This window comes from Equus asinus, chromosome 2 (genome assembly GCF_041296235.1).
Source record: "Equus asinus isolate D_3611 breed Donkey chromosome 2, EquAss-T2T_v2, whole genome shotgun sequence".
NCBI classification, from domain to species: Eukaryota; Metazoa; Chordata; class Mammalia; order Perissodactyla; family Equidae; genus Equus; species Equus asinus.
The window spans coordinates 78216540-78240065 of record NC_091791.1 but is presented as its reverse complement, the minus strand read 5'-3'; the positions used below and the strand labels follow the sequence as shown (position 1 = coordinate 78240065).

Here is a 23526-nt window from a genome sequence, read left to right as displayed (position 1 = left end):
AAACACACACACACGAATGTTATTCAGCCACAAAAATGAAGGAAATCCTGCCATTTGAGACAATATGGATGGACCTTGAGGGCATTATGCTAAATGAAATAAGTTAGATAAAGAAAGACAAATACTGTAAAGTATAACTTCTATGTGGAATCTAAAAAAAAAAAAAGCCAATTTCATAGAAACAGAATAAAATGGTGGTTGCCAGGGGCTGGCAGGGGGGAATACGGTGATGTAAGTCAAAGGGTAGAAATTTTTAGTTATAAGTACTTTGGAGGACCTAATGCACAGTATAGTGACTACAGCTAATAATACAATATTGTATACTCGAAAGATACTGATAGTATATCTTAAGCATTCTCACCATTACAGAAAAAAAAAAAGTTAACTATGTAAGCTGTTGGATTTGTCAATTATCTTGACCTTGGTAATCATTCCACAATGTAGTATTGTATTATCACATTGTACACTTTAAATATATACAATTATATTTCTTAATTATTTTCAATAAAGTTAAAAAATAATTAAGATCAATCAATTTCTTTAAGTTTCAAAAGAGCATCAGATATAAGAAAATTAAGGAAGGAAACATGCAGAAGAATTCTCATCTCCATGTGTGAAATAAGTAATCAGATTGTGACTCATGGTTTTAGCTTAATGATAGTCTTGAGACTTCTTTAGATAAACAATTTATCACCACCTCTTCCTTTGTGATTTTTGTAATTTTTATTGAATATATATAAAAACAATGCACACTGTACTGAAGTTCACAAATGGCTCAATTTTCACACAGTAAACACACCCATATAACCAGCATCCAGATCAAGAAACAAAACATTACCTGAGACCAAAAGCTCCCTTGTGCCCCTATCTAGTACCTAGCTCCTATTCTATTCTCACAGGATAACCACAATGACACACCACTATACTCACTGAAATATCTAAAGTGAAAAAGTCAGAAAATACCAATTGGAGATACTGGAAAGTATATGAAGCAACAGAAACCTTCACACCTTGCCAGTGGAACTATAAGTAAATACATACACTCTGGAAAAATATTTGGGACTTTCTACTAAAGCCACATAACGTTTTGCACATGTCCCATAAGACTAGTACCATATAGCCTAGGTGTGTAGTAGGCTATACCATCTAGGTTTGTGTAAGCACACTCTACAATGTTCGCACGACAAAATCGCCTAACGACATACTTCTCAGAATCTATCCCCGCTGTTAAGTGATGCCTGACTGTATGGAGTAACCTCTCCTAGTTATATACTCAACATCGATGACTATTCTTGTCAACCAAAAAGGCTGTATATATGTTCACAGCAGTTTTGTTTACAATGGCCAAAATCTGGAGACAGTCCAAATGTCCATCAATATGATAGAGAAATAAACTGTTGTATAGTCATATAGAGGAACACTATACAGCCATTAAAAAAAACTGATACACCCAGCAAAACAGATGAATCTCTCAGTTACTACAGTGAGTGAAAGCCGGACATACAAGCAAAACTAATCAATAATAACAGAAGTTAGAATAATGATCTTGGAGTACCAGCGGACCTTATGGACACTGGGTGGTAACTACTTAGGTATATACATACATAAAAATTCATCAAGCTTGACATTTGACTTATGTGTATTTTTCTTGAATAAACTGAGGAAAAAATACAAATATTTTTTGAAATTTATAGTATAAAATGACTAAGTTCCTGAAATAGAATTGACATACTATTCGTGAAACTACAGATTGAAAAAAAGATTCCGAAACACCACAACAAAACCAAGGAGCTTGTTAGGGAGTGACATGGAAATACAAAAATCTTTCTGAAGTTCTTTTCCACCTTGGACGAAAGAGGAGAAATGGACAATCAAAAGATGTTGACAAGAAAACATTCTAACATAGATACGTTAATAAAGAAATACAGACTCAGTTATAAGTTGTTAATGTGCTGGTAATCAGAAAAGCAGCAATCTACCAAATTAGAAAAAAAAAAATTTGACCAGCAGTGCAAAAAGTAAAGAAACAGAAGGTATGAAAAAAACTATAATATAAAGTAGAACATACAAAATATCAATGATGTTATTATGCTAAGATAACACAGTAAACTAAATTGCAAAAAAAAAACAACTAAGCTATAAGATGTCATGTGAACGTGCTAAATTTTTTACCAATGACAGACATACCTGATTTGAAAAGAAAATCTGTCAGAGGTTATTTGCAAGAAAAGATCAAGAAATTTTAAAATAAAATGACAAGCAAATACCAAATAAGCCACATAAAATATAAGCAAAATAAAAGTAGGTTTGGCTATATTTACATCAGATAAGGTAACACTGAGAGCCAAAATAATTAAATGAGCAAAGAGGATTCTCCAGGAAGAGAAATAATTCACTTATCTTTTTTGGTACCAAATACCATAAAAGCCCATCACATACAAAAAAAACTACTGTAAGTACGAGGACACTTTAATGAAGACACACTCACATATCCATGAAAATAGAGGAGATAGGAAAACAAAAGAGAATATTATACTAAATTTCAGAGGAAATAGATGTTTTCTTTAGAAACTTAAACTACCAAAATTGACTCAGAAAGAAACAGAAAACTGGTCTAAAGACTAACAATCAGAAATATGATTTAATAATCAATTGAAGATCTTGAAGATCTACCACGGAAAAATCACCAGTGCCAGATGTTTTTAGAATTAAAAGTCTAGCCACCATAATAAAATGATAATCCATGTAATTAAACACCCCAGACCATAGGAAAATACCTGTTAACTATCATAAACTTAATATCAAAACAAAATATTTTTCAAGAAGAGTTCATATTTAATTTTGATACAAATATTCTAAATAAAACACTGGCAAACAACTCACAATGGTCTATTCAAAGAGTAATTCAGCATGTCCAACTAGAATATTTCAGGTTCCAAACAGGTTCCAGAAAAGCAGATTATTTTGTTCACAGTATGTACTCCAAACACTTAAAACACATAACGGGTGTTCAAAAAATATTTGCAGAATGAATGACCTAGTACATTTTTTCCCGAAATTCAAGCTTAGACGCATGGGAGCTCGAGATACTGGAATTATCTCACCCAGATTTAACAACTGTCATTGAAATAATGAAGGAAAAAAGATGGCAAGATGGAGAATTTCAACAAGAAAACTGGATACTACGAGAAAGACTGAAGATAAACGGAAAACCTTGAAAACAGCCAGAGATAAAGGAAACATTACCTTCAAAGGAGAAAATGCACCCCCAAGTTACAGAATATATATACTTCTCAGATTCACACGGACCTTCTGTACCAAAACTGACCACATTCTGGACCATAGAGCAGATTTCAACAAACTTCAAAGATTTGATATCACACAGAGAATGTTCTTTTTGCACAGTGTTTAAGATAGCAATCATTAATGAAAACAACTAGAAAATTTCCCAGTGTTTACAAATTAAGAGATACATTTCTAAATGGAGATTTGAGAATAATTTTAAATGACTTATCAAAAATACAACGTATCAAAACCTGAGAAAGATGGCTCAAAAGTCATGTTTAGAAAAAAGTGTATTAATAGCACATACTAGAAAAGTAAAAAGAAAATCAGTTAAGTATCCATCTTCTTTAGAAAAAGAGCAAATACACCCAACGTAAGGACATGGAAGGACATATTACAGTCAGAAATATATGAATTAAAAAACATATACATACAATAAAGAGAGAAAAAACAAAGGCAAATCTGTTCTTTGAAAAAGACCTCACAATGCCATGGCAAGACTGATGACGATATAAAGCCTACTCACCAATATCTGACATGAAGAAAGAACATCCCTACACAGGTCGTATAGTGTATGAAAATATAATGAAGTAATTTGAATCAATAAATTTGAAAATTTAGGAAAAAAGGTCAAATTCGTAGAAAAAACCACTTATCCAAATTTATTTTTTTTTAAATATAATGTCCCATATTTATTAAGGAAATTGACTCTATAATTTAAAATATTCCCATGGAGGAAACTCCAGGCACAGCTGGCCTCACAGTGTAAGGAATCCTAAGGAAGAAATAGCAACAAAAATAAAACAAACTCTTATGGAGACAGCAAAGGGAAATACACAAGAATTTATTTTATGAATTCAACATAATCTTGACAACAAATCTAACAAGACTACATCCCCCAAAAAACTTACAGGTCAATCTCTTTCATGGACACAGATGCAAAAATCCCAAACAAAATATTAACAAACTAAAGCCAATAACATACAGAACGTATAACATTACCCATTTAGGTTTATTTCAGGAATATCTAATTAGTTTTACATTTGAAAATTAACGTAACTCACTAATTAAGAAAATAAAAGAGACAAATCATATGATGATTTCTATAGAAATCAAAAACCATCTGATAAAATCTAAAAGGGACTCATAAAAAAAAAACAATGCTTTAGATAACTAGAAATAGAATGGGACATCTTTGATGTGATAAGAAATACAAAAAATACAACAAAAATCATGAATTGAAAGGAAAGCTTTCCCTTTGAGAACAGAATTAAGACAAGGAAGCCTACTCTTGTTTCTACTCAGTATTATATATTAGAGGACCTAGCAGTACAATAAAGAAAAAAAGATTTAAAAATTGGAAAAAATAATTAGAAAGTGCAACTAAAAATATATGTATATTAATAAAAATACTAAATACATAGAAATAACTAACAATAGGTATGCAAAAACTCTACATAAAACACTTATTTTTCTTTTTCTCCCCAATCCCCTCAGTACATAGTTGTATATTATAGTTGTCAGTCCTTCTAGTTGTGGCATGTGGGATGCTGCCTCAGCATGGCCTGATGAGCAGTGCCATGTCCGCGCCCAGGATCCAAATCAGCAAAACCCTGGGCTGCCAAAGTGGAGCCTGAGAACTTAACCACTTGGGCATGGGGCCCAGCCCCCACAAAACACTTTTAAAACTACTTAAGACTTCCACACTGGGGCCGGCCTGGTGGCGCAGTGGTTAAGTGCGCACGTTTTGCTTCGGCAGCTCGGGGCCCGCTGGTTCAGATCTCGGGTGCTGATATGGCACCGTTCGGCAAGCCATGCTGTGGTAGGCATCCCACATATAAAGTAGAGGAAGATGGGCATGGATGTTAGCTCAGGGCCAGTCTTCCTCAGCAAAAAGAGGAGGATTGGCAGCAGATGTTAGCTCTGGGCTGATGTTCCTCAAAAAAAAAAAAAAAGACTTACACAAATGTAGGAAATATACCATGTTCACAGATTAGAAGATTCAACATCAAAAAATTAGCAATTTTCCCTAAACTTATTTACAGATTCAATCCAACCCCAAAGAAAGTCCCAGTCCCAGCAGGTTATTTTGTGAATACTAACAACATTTATATGAGAATGCAAAGGGCCAAGAAAAGCCAGGATTCTGCTAAAGAGGAAAAAATGTGAAAGGACATACACCATTAAACATAAACACTTTTTATCAAATGTGATACTAGCATAAGAGACAAAACAAACTAATGGAACAGAATAGAGTCCAAAAAAGACCCAGACATAGATGTACACATGATTATAACATATGTGACACTGCAAAACAGTTAGGAAAGTCATTCTTCAAAACTGATTCTAGATAAATTTTACAGGAAAACAGTAACCTGATGCCTACTCATACAAAAGTGAACATCAGTTCCATTAAAATAAATGTGAAAGCCAAAAACAATAAATATTTAAAAAATAACACAGGAGATTACCTTTATGAGCTTGCAGTAAGGAAAATTAATTTTAAACAGGACACAAATAACACCAACACTAACAAATTTCATAAACTAATCTAGAGATTTGCAAACTTTTCCTTGTGAAGAGCCAGACTGTACTTTAGGCTTTGAGGGCCAGATGGTCTGTGACTTTACTACTCAATTCTACCACGGAAGCCACAGATTATATGCAAATGAATCCACTAGAAGCTATTGGGGATTATGAGAGGAGTACCAGGGAAGCTTCCGGAGTGCTAGTAGTGTTTGTTTTGACCTCTGTATTAGTTATATGGGCACTGGATTTAGAATAATTCATTGAGCTCTATACTTAAGATTTGTGAACATTTTTATATCTGCTATATATACAGAAAAAAGATTTATTAAAAATTAATGTACATTTTAATTTACTGACCAAAGAAGGAAAAGAAAGCAAACTGAAACCTGTGTAGGAAAAAAACACACACACTACATATTGATACTTGGATTTTTCAGCTAAAGTGGCACACAGGGAAATTATATCCTTAAATGCATCTATCAAAAAGCTTTGGGGGCCAGCTCGTTGGTGCGTTGGTGTAGTGGTTAGGTTCACATGCTCCAGCAGCCTGGGGTTTGCAGGTTCGGATCCTAGACACAGACCTACACACTGCTCATCAAGCCATGCTATGGTGGCATCCCACATACAAAACAGAGGAAGATTGGCACCGATGTTAGCTCAGCAACAATCTTTCTCAAGCAAAAAGAGGAAGACTGGCAACAGACGTTAGCTCAGGGCTAATCTTCCTCAGCAAAAAAAAAGAAAGAGTAATACTTTTTGACCAAGTGGGGCTTGTTTCAGAACACAAACATTAGTTATTAAGAAATGTGGAAATATAATTCAATAGATCCAAAAAGAAAAATGCTATCATCATACCCATAAAATATTAAGTAGACATTTGGAAAAATTAAATTCTCATTTTTAATAAAGTAAGACTCAAAGGATACTTTGTGAACATGACAAAATCTACCTTACACCAATGCCGGCTGCATGCATAATGAAAAAACATGGCAGGCATCCCACTCAGACCTACTCTGCTAGTCCTTTGTCAAGAAGTATATCCTTTTATTGTGCTGCTTATTTTTTACAGAAGGACAAATATAAAATTAGATCCTTTCATCAGATTATACTAAAAAAAAACCTCTGGACTGATTAATGTCCTAAATATTAAAAAAAAAAAATTTCAAATTTGATATTCTTAGACAAAATGTAACAAAATTTCATTAGGCCCCTGGGGTAAGGAAAATAAGAATAAAAAATACAAGACACAAAAGAGTTCTATCACAATATAAAAGTTTCAGAAAGGACACCATTAAGTTAAAAGACAAAAAGCCTACCTACTGAGAGAAGATAATTAGTAACAACTATAACAAAAGATTACCCTTTAAAATACAGATGGAATTCTTACAAAACTCAGAAGAAAACCTGAAGAGCCATAAATTTATGAAACCTGAACAATCTCAATAACCAGATGCATGAAAATTGAACAGAAAAGTTTTTCACCCATTAGCATAGAAATAATTTACATATCTGGAGAGGAGGGAAGAAAAGTAGTTTTCTAATGAATAACAATATACCCAGAAAAATTAGAAATCCTCATATCCCATAACTCAAAAATCTTAATCATAGGACCCCAGAGCAGGGATTCTTAAACTCAGTGGGTATCAGCATCACATGGACACCTTCTTAATACACAGATTGCCGGGGCCTCGCCCCCAGAATTTCTCTTCCAGTAGGTTTGGGATGGAGCATGAGAATCTGCATTTCAAACTAGTTTCCAGGTGATGCTGCCACTTCCGGTCAACGAACCTCACTTTAAGAAGCACTGCGCTGGAGTCGGCAGATACACTTGCATTTGTGCAGAGAGAATGACAAGGATATTCACACCATTATTACTGAAAAATGGAAATTACCTAAATGTCTGCCAGTAAAATACAGTATTTAGAATACAGTCTAGCCATACAATGGAAAATATAACATTAAAAGGAATAAACTACATATGGATAGATCTCAAATTATTGGGGGATTGGGGGAGAATGTTATCATATATATACATTAAGATAATTTACATATTTTTTAAAAGCACCTAAAACAATAAACAGTATTGTTCAATTATCTACATTTTTTTCAATATACATATAGAGATAAAATGAGAAGACTAGTAGACAAAGGATGAAAACTTGGAACTAAACTAGGGGGAACAATAAGGAAGATCCCAAGAGGGAGCCGTCAGAAGAGTGGTATCAGAAGCCAACAAAGGAAGCTGTCTCAGAAAGAGCAGTCAGTAGGGTGACGGAGCAGTTGTTCAAGGAAGGCAACTACAGTCAAGTCACTGGTGACCTTTACCTGGATAGATTCTGAAAAGCAGAGGGGAAAAACCAAGACAGAATGCTATGGGGTAAAATCTGACTGAGAAGCTCAGAAACATTTACCAGAGAATTTAACTTTGAACCACCTGCTGCACAACTTGTATGCACAGCCTGGCTGAGATAAAATAGCTATGGAGAGTTTCTGGAACAGGCACGCAGGCCATTCATTCCTCTAAACCTACCAGGTTTTATACCAGGATCAAACAAGACTATCACAAAATTGACTAGTCAGCCCTCCGTATCTGCGGATGTAGAACCACGGACATGGAGGGCCGACTAAGGGACTTGAGCATCCTCGGATTTTGGTATCTGCCCCGGGGGCGGTCTGGAACCAATCCCCGCGGACACCAAGGGACAACTGTCCTTGAACCATATCTTGGACTCCTTTACTCTCAGTGAGGAGCAGTTTTAGGCACTCATTTCGGGGCTGTCACTGGAGTTATTCACTATGTGACCGTATGTTAAGACCAAAAAAGACATCTTCCAGGAAGTCTCTACGTCTTGAAAGCAATCAGTCTGTCTGGATCCAAAATACAGTGTCTCCCTTTCTGCCATGGTTATCGGAAACATCAGAGATTATTTGCAGGTCACTTAGAAACACTAAGATATGTAATGACCAACCTATATCTACAAGCCAACTTAGCCCTATTGATCTGCTTGCTAATTTCTATTTTCTGCGAAGTCTGATTTTCATCTATCACTAATTTCCCACCTTAACATACGCACTGTTACAAATCTCACAAAGTCCATTATAAAACAAAGTGGGGAATGAACAAACAACTTACCTGGGATTTGTTCATTTTCGGCTGCTCTTGCAAAAATGTAGACAACTCTGAAGGTGCTGGGTTAGAAGAAAAGGAATGGAGTCATGAAAAATCTGGCCTGCCTGGCAATTCTGAATTCTCCTGCCCTCTAAAGCTAGACACACGCACTAGATAGGGAGAACAGCAACGGCCCCGTGACCTTCAGAAGGAACAGAGGGATGCTCAAAGACCACCTATCTAGCATGACTCCAATACAATCATGCAGCTCTTGGGCGTAAAATTTTTCACTGGGCAAATGTAAGTTTTTACTTCCTAAGGATTTAACATTTTAAACCTCCCTTGGTGTTCACAAAATATTTTACATGACAAAATTGGTTAAAAAAAAATAACACTACACCTAATAAAAATTAACTCTTCACCAAAACTATTGTTTAAAAAAAAAACTCAGGACTAGGCTGTTTACCAATTTTCCTACTAATGTTACCAAACCTTTGGTTAGTGACTCCACAGAAAGGTATAAAAAAGCAGTGCTTCAAGAAAAGGTCTATGTTTTAATTTCTTTACCTTTGTTGCTGTTTCTCAAAAAGATCTTCTCTAAGAAACTTTTACTTGTATGAAAAAGTAGACAGTACAGTCTTAGGAACCGGGAGACACGACTTTCGGTCTTGGCCACTAACAAACCGTAAACATGAACAAGTCACTAAGCTTCAGGAGCAAAAATAATTTTTTTCTGTCAAGTGAAACAAAAATAGATAATTCTTGAAGATCCTTAGGCGCTAGTGCAAGTCAGGACAGAGTAAGAGCACCTATCAAGATGCAGTAATGGACATGATTGAAGAGCACCCCACAATCCAGAAAGGATAAACGGAAAACCAAGGGAATGCGGTCCGTCTACAGACTGGTAATGGCTCAATCAGCCTAGCGAGCGAGCCCTTCTGCCAAGACCACGCCGCACAACCACCCGTCACGCGTGCGCACACGTCGTCCCCGCAGCGCCTCCCCTTCCCACGGGCTCGGTGCACCGGGCACGCATGCGCACATGCCCTCCTGCGGCCTCCAGAACCGGGCCTCACAGCGCAGGGGTTGGTCACGAGGGGGTTTCGACCCCTTGTCCTGAGGGAGACGCCCCCTCCCCGCCGCCCCGGGGTTCCGCGGGGCTCCTCCCCGCCGGCCGGCACCGACCACCCCCAAGCCGCGCGGGCCTCCCTCTGCCCTCGTCCAACCCTCCCAGGCTCACGCGCGGCTACCTCGTCGCGTAGCACTCGCCCCAGAAGAGCGGCCGGAGTCGGCGGCGCGGGACCGCCTCCCACGCGAGGCCTGAGGAAAGCAGAAGGAAAAGGCGGAAGTGCACGGACGCCGAAGGCGGAACTAGACATGCGCAGAAACCCGAGCGCAGCGCCGGACAGTCAGCGCTAAACGTTAGAGCTACTTTTTCCTCGAGTCTCCGCGACCAGCGGCTCGGGATTGGATAACACCGCAGCCTTATCTAGCACGTGGGAAGTTGGGGCGTCTGAGATAGTTCTCCAAGGAGCCCAGAGCCCGTTTGGGGTTCCCCGAAAGTTACGGATTCCAACTGAGTTGTCTGTGCAGCCAGTGTACCGTTTAGACGCAGAGCTGTGAAGGAACCTGCGTATCACTTTCACTTTTTTAAATACTAGGAAATAGAGCCCATCAATACAATAAAAAAATAATATCTGACACCATCAGCAATTATCTCAGGAAAAAGAAGCCCGGGGGTGGGGGGAGATAAGAAAGCTAGTTTATGAAAGTCATGAAAGCAATAAACGAAAATTATAGATAAATCAGAAAAGAGACACAAGCCGAAAGAAAATATCGTTATTCGTTTACGTAAACATATTCTTTCCTTTGTGACATTAAAATTACGTGAATAAATGGAGATATACCCTTTCGTAAATAGAAAGATTCACTACTCTTTGACAAGATTCCAATAAGAATCCCAACTAATTTTTGTATATATATTTTTTCTCTTCGACATACATATTGTGCACTTTACAAAAGCATTCTCAAGTATCCTGGAATAAATAAAAATCTAAATTAACAGCTAGAAAGCATTTCAAAAAAGAGAAAAAAATGCCTAAAAAATATCAATATGTATAATATTGCTCTATTATTTATAATAGTTTGGCATCTGCTTTATGGAAACACAACGGCCATAATTAAGAATATTTTTTAAATGTAGTATAATAAATGTAGCATTTCAAAAGAATGAAGGCATGAATGGAGTATTCCAAAGAGCAAGTCATTCGCAACAATTTGGAATAAAGCTTAGACCATAGATCACAAATGATAGACTTCACATGGATTCAAGACTTGAAATGTTTAAAGTAAACCACTACATTAGTAAAAAAAAATAAACTTAGATGGAAAGTTGTGACACCAAACACAGAAACCATAAATTTAATATCTGATACATTTTATTATAGAAAATAACAAACAACTCAGTTGTAGTTTAAAAAAAGTTACAAACAAATAAGCCGGTAAATTGTTTTTACTATTTGAAAGAAAAGATGTATTAATAAGGAGATCTTTAAATCAATAGGAAGAAAAAATTTAAATGGACTACAGAACTGAGCAGTAATATAATAAAAAAGAAAATGCAAATAAATACATGTGTGAAAAAGTCCATTTTGAAAATTGAAGAAATGTAAATGTTTAAGTAAAAACATGTATGATATCATTTATTGAGATGTAAATTTTTTGAATTTATATACACAAAAGTTCACTCTATTTGGTGCAATTTTATGAGTTTTGACAAACGCATAGACCTGTGTAACCACCACCACAGTCAAAATACAGAACTGTTTCATCACTGCCCAAAAAATTCCTTCATGTTACCCTTTTGAAGTCAAAGTCGCTCACCACTCTTAACCTCTGGCAGCGACTATCTATTCCTCATGCCTATAGGTTTGCCTTTTCTAGAAAGTCATATATATGGAATCATACAGTATGTAACACAATATGAATCTGGTATCTCTACTTAGCATAATACATTTGAGATTCAAACATGCTGTTTGATGTATCGATAAATTTGTTGGTTTTTATTTCTGAGTCCTATTCCATGGTATGGATTTACCACAGTTTGCTTATCTATTATTCCCCAGTTGAGCAACATTTGAGTTATTTCCAGTTTGGTGAAATTATGAATAAATAAAATACCATTTTGCAATATAAGATTCAAAAAGATTAAATAGAAAAGTAATGTGTAGTTATGCTATGAGCTTCAGCAAATGTTTATTCCCACTCACTTTTATTGTGAGTTTAAATCATGTAAACTCTCTGGAACCTCATTTTTATCAAACTTTAAAGGATTTTTAATATGGCAATTCCACTTACATGACTATACATGCCTTTATAATAATAAAATTAATTTCATTGATGTATGTACAAGATTGTTTACATCAATCAGGGTCCAGATGGGAAGAAAGACCACTCAAATGCTACAACAGAGAGAATTTAATAGACAGAGGTGTTTTAAAGGCAAAAGTGAACACTGAGATTACACAGGGGTGACAGCTGCAGGTAGCAGCTACCAGCCCAGGCAAATGGAAGAGGTCGAAGCTCTAAGAACTTAGCCACTCAGAAGAGTGGCCCCACAGAGCTAGGATTAGACATCTGAAGAAGAGGAAGTGCCTGAGTCATGGTGGCATCTCAGGTACGCAGAGAAGAGCCATTTAGAACTGGAAGTCAGACCCTCAGACGGGTGTCTTCCAGTTACTGCAAGCCTTTCAGAAGGGCATGGTGGGGAAAAAACCTCTGAGGCTCCTGACTCTGAGGGGCATTCTGCTCAGCAGGTGCTGATAGTTAGAGAAGGATCAATGTGACTAAATCTGGGAGAGCTAAAAGAAGCTGGAGAGTGAGAAAACGTGCTGGAATTAGATAGTAGTGATGGTTGCACAACTTGGTGAATATACTCAAAACAAATGATTTTTCCACTTTTAAAGAAGTGAATTTAATGATATGTAAATTATATCTCAATTTTAAAAATACTTTTTCAAAAGAAGAAGCTGGAGTTTGGAACTAATGGCCGAAGTGACGGGCTACTATTGCTGGAGTGATGTTGACAAGAGCATCCAGCAAACAGGAAGAAGTTCCTTATCCTGTAATCCTGCCCTCCAAACTTCCTGTAGGACCTCTCAGAGCAGAACCTAACAGGCAGCCAGGGGACAAGTGTGAAATGTGGTTTATGTAATCCCAGTACCAATATCTCAAAGCAGAGCAGAGAATGCTAGATTTAGTGCAAACAGGCAATAGCTAAATGACCAGCAGAGTTCTTTCCAATTTAATTTATAAAAGCAACTATTGGAAACAAAATGTCCTTGAAGTTTGCCTAAGTAAAATAAATTAGGGCAGTCCATATAATGGAATGCTATGCAATCATTAAAAGTGATAATACAGAAGTATGCTAACTTACATAGGCTGTGGTCACAAAATATTTTCAAATTAAAAATTTGCTTTCCACAAGAATATTTAAGATAAGATCACATTTTAAAAAAATGTACCAGAGGGTGACGTCAGAATCATGGTGGAGTAAGACACTCCTCCTTTTTCTCTTTTTGAACAACTAAATGGACATCCATCCACTAACAAATATGCCTTAGCAGGAGTTTTGGAATCCAGGACCATATGCCAAGAGACCCAGAATGAGTCTTGCACGTCACTGAATCTGATAATAGGCAGAGAGAAGTTAGTATGGGCTGCAGAACCAGCAGAGCCAGCAAACCTGCCCCAATCCCCCTCTTGCCGTAGTTGGGAAAACACCTGGAGAATGTTCACCTGGGCAGATACCCATGGAAGAGAAAGAATTTGCCAGAGTCCAGCTTTCCCAAGGGGAGATTCCAGCAAGTCATTGGAGCAAAAAAATAAAAGCACAAGTTTGGACACAGTGGACATGGTAAGAGGAATTGGCCAACACCAAACCTCCCTCAGGGCAACTCTGCATGGGACTGACTGTCAGGCAGTGGTGACCTCTTCCACAAGGAAAAGGGAAGCAGTGAGTGAATGTGGGGTTACCCTAGTTGTGCAGCTAGACTGTTTCTCTCCACTCAGAGTACTAAGGCAAGAACTCCATGACTGGCGGGAGGGAGGAGATCAGGAAAGAGGCAATAAGAATATCAAAAGGCATTAAAGGAACACGGTTCCTGGTGACTGTGCTCAGGACTTCAATGGGAAGTTTATCCATGAGCTTGTGGACTTATGTCAACAAGGATCTCCCCACTGGGTCTGCAGGCACCACCAGTACCCCAAGTGCTAAACACACACCTCCCATCACTCTGCAACCAGCTCCTTGTGCATGCTCTCAAGTGCAGTGGCAAGAGCAAGGCCAGTGAACAGAGTGCTATCAGAAAAACACACCAGGACCTGTGAGCTAGTAAGAAACCACAAATTGACCTATAGTGCCATCTTCTGGAAAACAAAAAGGTTTCCAGTAGCCAGCCTGGTGAGGGGTAAGACATAAAACATTAAGAATTCTGGGAAGACATAAAAACTTAAGAATTCTGCCACAAGAGGGAGCAAAAAGAGTGGAGAAGGTGTAACCATACAAAAGCAGAGAAAACCCCAGATATGACAACACAAATGAACAGCATCTGAAGACAAACAGTAAAAACTTTAGAAGGTGTCGGCTACTTCAAATGTGAAAACAGCAACACAAAACTACAAGGAACATGAAAAATAAAGAAAACATGTCATCACCAAAATACAGCACTAATTCTCCAAACACAAAGCTCAAAGGCACAGAATTTTGTGATAGAGCTGATAAAAAAATTCAAAATAGCTGTTCTGAAGCAACTCTAGGAGCCATAAGAAAACTCAGAAAGACAAGTCAATAAAACCAGGAAAAAAATATATGAACAAAATGAAATATTTACCAAAGAGATAGAAATCATGTAAAAGAACAAACAGAAATCCTGGAGCTGAATACTTCAATGAATGAAATGAAAAAAATACAATAGAGAGCATCCACATGAAAGTAGATCAAATGTTAGATAGAATAAGTGAGCTACAGGATAGGAATTTTGAAATAATCCAATCATACGAAAACAAAGAAATAAGAATGAAAAAAGCCTACGTGATGTATGGGGCACTATCAAATGTACAAATATTGGAATAATTTGTGTTCCAGAAAGAGAAGAGAGGGAAAGGGGGGAAGAAAGTTTAAAGAAATAATAGCTCAGAAGTTCCCAACCCTGGAGAGAGATTTAGACATACCAGATCACAAAGCTAATACATCATACTATTCTCTCAATGCAAAAAGACCTTCTCCAAGACACATTACAATGAAACTGCCCAAAAAACAAAGATAAAGAGAGAATGCAAAAAGTAGCCAGAAGAAAAAAGATTGTAACCCACAAAGGAACCCCAATTAGGCTATCAGTGATTTCTCAGCAGAAACTTACGGGCCAGGAGAGAGTGGAATGATATATACAAAGGGTTGAAAAAAAAAGTTTTGCCAGACAAGAATACACTATCCAGCAAAGTTATTCTTCAGATATGAAGAAGAAATACTTTCCAAAACAAAGCTGAGGAATTTTATCACAAGACCTGCCTTGCAATAAATGCTAAAAGGAGCACTTTAAACTGAAATGAAAAGACACTAACCAGCAACATGAAAACATATGAAAGAATACAAAATGTTGGTAAATACAAATATACAATCAGACTTAGAAAACTCTAATTCTATAATAGAATGGTGTGTTATCTATAGTATAAAGGTTAAAGGAAAAGAGTATTAAAAATAATTATAGCTAGTATAATTTGTTAATAGACATATAATATTAAAAAAAAGGTAAAAGTGATGCCAAAAGTATAAAAGGGGGGACAGTGTCAAAATGGCAGCATAGGAGGACTCTGAACTCACCTCCTCCCCGGACACAAAAACTTTATAGCTGCCCTTGGAACAATTACCCCTGACAGATAACTGAAAACTGGAAAAAAGAACCCCCCACAACAAGGGACAGTGCTGACTGAGGTGGAAGAGGAAGAAATACCTTTTGGGGAGAAAAAAGCCAGCTTCAAGCTGCAGCACTTTATGGCTGGCTGGGAGCAAGCCTAAGTTATGAAGCCTTCCCTGGAGGAGTGGGGGATCTGAACGGGGGTTGTTACCACTATAAGCAGCTTTTAGACTCAGCACAATCAAGATAAGTGTCATAATAGCTGGTTTTGCTGGCTATTAACAACAAAGAGGAATACCCCCAGAAAAGCTATCAGATATAAAGGGAAAAATAGCCTGTTCTTAAAGGGCCCATGCACAAATTCACCCATTTTGGAAAGCAACCTTAAATCACCAGAAAGAAATGTGCACAGTACTTTAGTGAAAAGTGACACATTTGACATGCTCTGGGTGCATATCAGTGAGAGGAGAGACTGTCCCAAGAACTGAGACATTAGTGGCAGCCATTACTGTGACCTAGTGCAGGTGTGCTGACACAGACTCTAGCAGATGCCATTGGAGTTCTTTAGCTGGTCTGTTAGCACAGGGGTCTGCCCCACCCACTAGAGCACCAATTTAATCCAACTCAGCCAGGGCAGGCAGCCCACCCTAGGAACTAGCCCCACCCAATAGCAAGCCCTCAGGCAACTTGTGGGCCCACATAGGTGGGGTGCCTGGAACCTCTGCAGCCAGGTGAGTGGGTCTGCCTCTGAAGGGCAGGGTGTGCAGAAGGGGCAGGCCTGTATTGGCGGACTGTGTGGGGCCTCTGCAGTGGGGTGACTGGGTCCACTTCAGTGGGTTGGGGTACACACAGGGGGCAGGACTATGTTGATGGAGTGTGTGGCCCTGTGGGCAGTGGGGCTTGTCAGGTGCAGCAGACTTGTGCTTCTCAAACAGCCACATAGGGGATCAGCCCCGTCTTCCAAAGCCTGAAACAATTGGGCACTCTCATGCTTGTGGCCAGCCCCATTCAGCTGCAATCCTGAAAGAACTAACAACAGCCTTGCAGTCTGGAGGCCTACAGCAATTGTAAGCCCCTGATCCTAGTAACTAGCCACATTGGAGGCCTACTCACTGAACAGAAAAACTGCAACAAGAATGTGTTATTAGACCTTGTGGCCAACTGTGCTGGGGCTCCCCACACCTGATAAAGTGACTGAAGGGTCCATAGCAGTCACATGTAGCTTAGCTTTACAATGAGCTGGCTGGGGAACAGCCTAGCCTTCCTGGGCACCTGCAGGAGGAGCAACCCCGCCACAACAGAAGGACACAAGTAGCCCACACAGGAGACACTCCTGGAACATTTGAAACTGATGAAGAGTGGGAAGCACACTGCTGGGCCTCACAAGGCATCTTTTACATAAGGCCACCTCTCCAAGATCAGGAGACATAGTTGACTGACCCAATATATAGATACAAGCACAGAGGAAGAGGCAAAATGAGGACACAAAGGAATACATACCAAGAAAGGGAACAGGACAAAACCCCAGAAAAAGAACTAAAAGAAACAGAGATCAGCAACATACCTAACAAAGAGTAAAAACTAATGGTCATGAGGATGCTCACTGATCTTGGAAGAAGAACTGATGAACTCAGTGAAAACTTCTACAAAGAACTGGAAAATATAAAGAAGATCCCATCAGAAATGAAGAATACAATACTGAAAATGAAAAATTCACTAGAGGGACTCAATAGTAGAGCAGATGATACAGAAGAATGGATCAGCAAGCTGGATGAAAAACTAGAGGAAATCACCAAAGCTAAAAATATAAAGGAAAAAAGAATTTAAAAGAATGAGGACAGTCAAAGGGATCTCTGGAACAACATCAAGTGCACTACCATCAGTGCTATAGGTATCCCATAAGGGGAAGAGAGAAACAAATGGGCAGAGAATCTATTTGAAGAAATAATAGCTGAAAACTTTCCTAACCTAAGGAAGGAAACAGACATCCAGGTACAGGAAGCACACACAGAACCAAACAAGATAAACCCAAAGAGACCCACACCAAGACACATTGTAATGAAAGCATCAAAAATTAAAGATAAAGAGAGAATCCTAACAGCTGCAAGAGAAAGGCAACAAGTTACCTACAAAGGAAACCCCATAAGGCTATCAGCTGACTTCTCACCAGAAACCTTACAGGCTGGAAGGGAGTGGCACAATATATTTAAAGTGCTACAAGGAAAAAACCTACAGCCAAGAATACTCTACCTGGGAAGGTTATCATTCAGAATGAAAGGAGAGATAAAGAGTTTCCCAGACAAGCAAAAATTAAAGGAGTTTATCACCAAGAAATGAGCCTTATGAGAAATGCTAAAGGGATTTATTTAAGTGTAAAAGAGAAGGCCACAAATAGGAATAAGAAAAGTACCAAAAACAAAAAATGGGGCCGGCTCAGTGGCATCATAAAGTTCATGCACTCTGCTTTAGCAGCCCAGGGTTTGCAGGTTTGGATCCCAGGCGTGGACCTATGCACCACTCATCACACCATGCTGTGGTGGCATCCCACATAAAAAATAGAGAAGAACTGCCACAGATGTTAGCTCAGCAACAAAATTCTCAAGCAAAAAGAGGAAGATTAGCAACAGATGTTAGCTCAGGGCCAATCTTCCTCACCAAAACATGCAACAAAAAAACAAAAAAAGCAATAAAATCACTGGTAAAGGCAAATATACAGTAAAGGTAGCAGATGAACCACCTATGAAGATCAAAAAACAAAAGTACTAAAATTATCTATTTCCATGATGAGGGTAACGGATACACATGCACAAAAAAAAAGATGTTAGATATGATATCAAAAATATAAAACATGGGAGGAGGGAAGTAAAGAGTAGAGCTTTTAGCAAGTGGTCAAATTAAAGAGACCAGCAACTTACATAGGTTATTATATATGAACCTCATGGTAATCACAAACCAGAAACCTATAATAAATAAACAAAAAATTTAAGAGAAAGGAACCCAAACATAATACTAAAGAAAGCCATCAAAGCACAAGGGAAGAGACCAAGAAAAGAAAGGAACAGACAAGAACTACTAAAACACTCATTTAAAAAGGTAACAAAATAGCAATAAGTACATTCCTATCAATAGCTACTTTAAATGTCAATGGACTAAATGCTCCAATCAGAAGGTATAGGGTGGCTGATTGGATAAAAAAATAAGACCCATATATATGCTACATACAAGAGACACACTTCAGACCTAAAGATCTTCACAAAGTGAAAGTGAAGGGGTGGAAAAATATACTCCATGCAAATGGCAATGAAAAGAAAGCTGAGGTAGCAACACTTACATCAGACAAAATAGACTTTAAAACAAAAGCTGTAACAAGAGACAAAGAAGCACACTACATAATGATAAAGGGAACAGTCCAACAAGAGGATATAACACTTGTAAATATCTATGCACCCAACATAGGAGCACCTGAATACATAAAGCAATTATTAACAGACATAAAAGGAGAAATAGTAACACCATAATAGTAGGGGGCTTTAACACTCCACTTACACCAATGGATAGATCATCCAAACAGAAGATTAATAAGCAAACATTGGCCTTAAATGACACATTAGACTAGATGGACTTATTAGATGTATACACAACATTCCATCCAAAAGCTGCAGAATACACATGTTTTTCAAATGCACATGGAAAATTATCCAGGATAGATCACACAGTAGGCCACAAAACAAGTCTCAATAAATTTAAGAAAACTGAAGTGATGCCAAGCATCCTTTCTGACCACAATCGTATGAAACTAGAAATGAACTACAGGAAGAAAATGGGAAAAACCACAAATATGTGAAGATTAAATACACTACTGAACAACAATTGGGTCAAGGAAGAAATTAAAGGACAAATCAAAAATACCTAGAAACAAATGAAAATGAAAATATGACATGCCAAAATTTATGGGATACAGCAAAAGTGGTTCTAAGAGGGAAGTTTATAGCAATAGAGGCCTACTTCAACAAACAAGAAAAATCTCAAATAAAAAAATCTAACAGTGTACCTAGAGAAACTGGGAAAAGAAGAACAAACAAAGGCCAAAATCAGTAGAAGGAAGGAAATAAGAAAAATCAGAGCAAAATTAAGTGAAATACAGACCAAAAAAAATCAATGGAACAAAGAGCTGTTTCTTTGAAAATATAAACAAAATTGACAAACGTTAGATAGACTCATCAAGAAAAAAAGAGAAGGCTCAAATAAATAAAATGAGAAACGAAAGAGGAGAAATTACAACAGACACCTCAGAAATACAAAAGATAATAAGGGAATACTATGAAAAGGTATATGCCAACAAATTGGATAATCTAGAAGAAATGGATAAATTCTTAGAATCATACAACCTTCCAAAACTGAATCAATAAGAAATAGTGAACCTGAATAGACCAATCACTAGTAAGGAGATCAAAATGCTAATCAAAAACCTCCCAAAAAATAAAAGTCCAAGACCAGATGGCTTCCCTGGTGAATTCTACCAAACATTCAAAGACTTAATACCTATCCTTCTCAAACTCTTCCAAAAAACTGTAGAGGAGGGGAAGCTTCCTAACTCATTCTATGAAGCCAACACTACCCTGATACCAAAACCAGACAAGGACAACACAAAAAAGAAAATTACAGGCCAACATCACTGATAAACATTGATGAAAAATCCTCAATAAAATACTAGCAAATCAAACACAACAATACATTAAAAAGATAATACACCATGAGCAAGTGCGGTTTATTCCAGGGATGCAGGAATGGTTCAACATCTGCAAATCAATCTGTGTGATACGCCACATTAACAAAATGAAGAATAAAAATCACACGATCATCTCAATAGACACAAAGGAAGCATTTGACAAGATACACCATCCATTTATGACAAAAACTCTGAATAAAATGGGTAAAGAAGGAAAGCACCTCAACATAATAAAGGCCATACACGACAAACCCACTGGTAATATTATTCTCAATGCAGAAAAACTAAAAGCTATCCCTCTAAGAACAGGAACCAGACAAGGATGCCCACGTTCACCACTCTTATGTAACACAGTATTGGAACTCCTAGCCAGAGCTACTGGGCAAGAAAAAGAAATAAAAGGGATCCAAATAAGAAAGGAAGAAGTGAAACTGTCACTATTTGCAGATGACATGATTTTATACATAGAAAACCCTAAAGAATCCACCAAAAAACTTTTAGAAATAATACATGAATATGGTCAAGTTGCAGGATCCAAAATCAACATACAAAAATCAGTTGCATTTCTATACACTAATGATGAAGTAGCAGAAAGAGAAGTTAAGAATACAATCCCCTTTACAATTGAAACAAAAAGAAACAAATACCTGGGAATAAACTTAACCAAAGAGGTGAAAGACCTATACACTGAAAACTATAAAACATTGTTGAAAGAAACAGAAGAAGACACAAATAAATGGAAAGCTATTCCACGCTCTCAGATTGGAAGAATTAACACAGTTAAAATGTCCATACTTCCTAAAGCAATCTACAGATTCAACACAGTCCCTATCAAAGTTCCAATGATATTTTTCAAAGAAATAGAACAAACAATCCTAAAATTTATACAGAACAACAAAAGACCCCGAATAGCCAAAGGAATCCTGAGAAAAAAGAACAAAGCTGGAGGTATCACTCTCCCTGATTTGAAAATATACTGCAAAGCTAGAGTCATCACAACAGCATGGTACTGGCACGAAAACAGACACTCAGATCAATGGAACAGAATTGAGAGCCCAGAAACAAACCTACACATCTATGGACAGCTAATTTTTGACAAGGGAGCCAAAAACATACAATGGAGAAAGAATCTTCAATAAATGGTGTTGGGAAAACTGGACAGCCTCATGCAAAAGAATGAAAGTAGACCATTATTTTACACCACACACAAAAGTTAACTGAAAATGGATTAAAGACTTGAACGTAAGACCCCAAACCACAAAGCCTCTAGAAGAAAATATAGTCAGTATGCTCTTCAACATCAGTCTCAGCAGCATATTTTCCAGCAACATGTCTGACCAGGCAAGAGAAACAATAGAAAAAGTAAACAAATGGGACTACATCAAACTAAAAAACTTCTGCATAGCAAAGGAAACCATCAACAAAACAAAAAGACAACCCAACAATTGGGAAAAGATATTTGCAAACCATATATCCGATAAGGGGTTAATATCCAAAATACATAAAGAACTCATACATCTCAACAACACAAAAACCCAAACAACCTAATTAAAAAATGGGCAAAAGATCTGAACAGACATTTCTCCAAAGAACATACAGATGGCCTACCGGCACATGGAAAGATGTTCAACGTCACTAATTACTGGAGAAATACAAATCAAAACTACAATGAGATATCACCTCACACTCATCAGAATGGCTATAATTAACAAGACAGGAGATAAGTGTTGGAGAGGATGTGGAGAGAAGGGAACCCTCATACACTTCTGGTGGGAGTGCAAACTGGTGCAGCCACTATGGAAAACAGTATGGAGATTCCTAAAAAAATTAAAAATAGAACTATCACATGATCCAGCTATTTCACAGCTGTGTATTTATCCAAAGAACCTGAAAACACGAATGCATACAGATATATGCGCCTTATGTTCATTTCAGCATTATTCACAATAGCCACGATTTAGAAGCAACCTAGGTGCCCATCAAGATAAGAAAGGTTAAACATGATGTTGTAAATATACACAACAGAAAACTACTCAGCCATAAAAAAGGATGAAATCTTGCCACTTGTGACAACATGGATGGACCTTGAGGGTATTATCCTAAGCAAAATAAGTCAGAGGGAGAAAGCCAAATACTGTATGATCTCATTGATTAATAGAAGATAAGAACAACAACAAACAAACATGTAGAAACAGAGATTGGATTGGTGGTTACCAGAGGAGAAGTGGGCAGGGGGAGGCAAAGAGATTATGTGATTAAGCACATGTGTATGGTGATGGATTGTAATTAGTCTTTGGGTGGTGAATATAAGATAATCCACAGAGAAATTGAAATATAATGATGTACCCCAAAATTTCTATGATGCTATAAACCAATGTTACCACAATTATAACAAAGTAGAAAAGGGAGGAATAAAAGTGTGAAGCTTTTGTAGGCAAAGTTAAGTGACTATGCACTTTAAATGGACATTACTATCTATGAGATATTTTACGTAAGCCTTACGTTAAGCACAATGCAAAACCCTGGAATAAATTCACAAAAGAATAAAAGGGAAAACAGCATAACACCACAGAAAATCACAAATTTACATAGGTAGTCAGAAACAGAGGGAAAAGAGAAAATAGAAAACAACCAGAAAGCAATTAATAAAGTGGCTTTAGTAAGTCCTTACACAGCAATAATAACTCTAAATGTAAACAGATTGAATTCACCAATCAAAAGGCACAGAGTGGCTGGATTGATTAAAAAATGAGACCCAATTATATGCTGCCTACAAGAGACTCACTTCAGCTTTAAGGACAGACAGTCTCAAAGTGAATGGATGGAAAAAGATATTCCAAGCAAGTGGACACCAAAAGAAAGAAGAAGCTACATCTACACAAAACAAAATAGACTTTAAGCCAAAAATAGTAACAAGACAAAGAATGATAAAGGGGTCAATTAATCAAGAAGATATAACA

The 23526-nt window shown here is 37.4% G+C and overlaps 1 protein-coding gene across 3 annotated transcripts in view; it reads right to left on the bottom strand.

Annotated features, from left to right (window-relative positions):
- The window catches only part of LOC106827061 (zinc finger protein 33B), an 84312-nt gene that overhangs the window by 32944 nt on the left and 27842 nt on the right, over positions 1–23526 (bottom strand). The window contains exons 1-2 of one of the 3 annotated variants that reach the window (XM_070491976.1): positions 10174–10372; positions 8948–9003 (exon numbers count right to left, since the gene is read on the bottom strand). In XM_070491976.1, the coding sequence (XP_070348077.1) occupies positions 8948–8962 (15 nt within the window). In that variant the 5' untranslated portion in view covers positions 8963–9003; positions 10174–10372. Of the gene's footprint in view, positions 1–8947; positions 9004–10173; positions 10392–23526 lie in introns of those variants that run through there. The other 2 variants (XM_070491959.1, XM_070491966.1) reach the window with 2 other exon arrangements.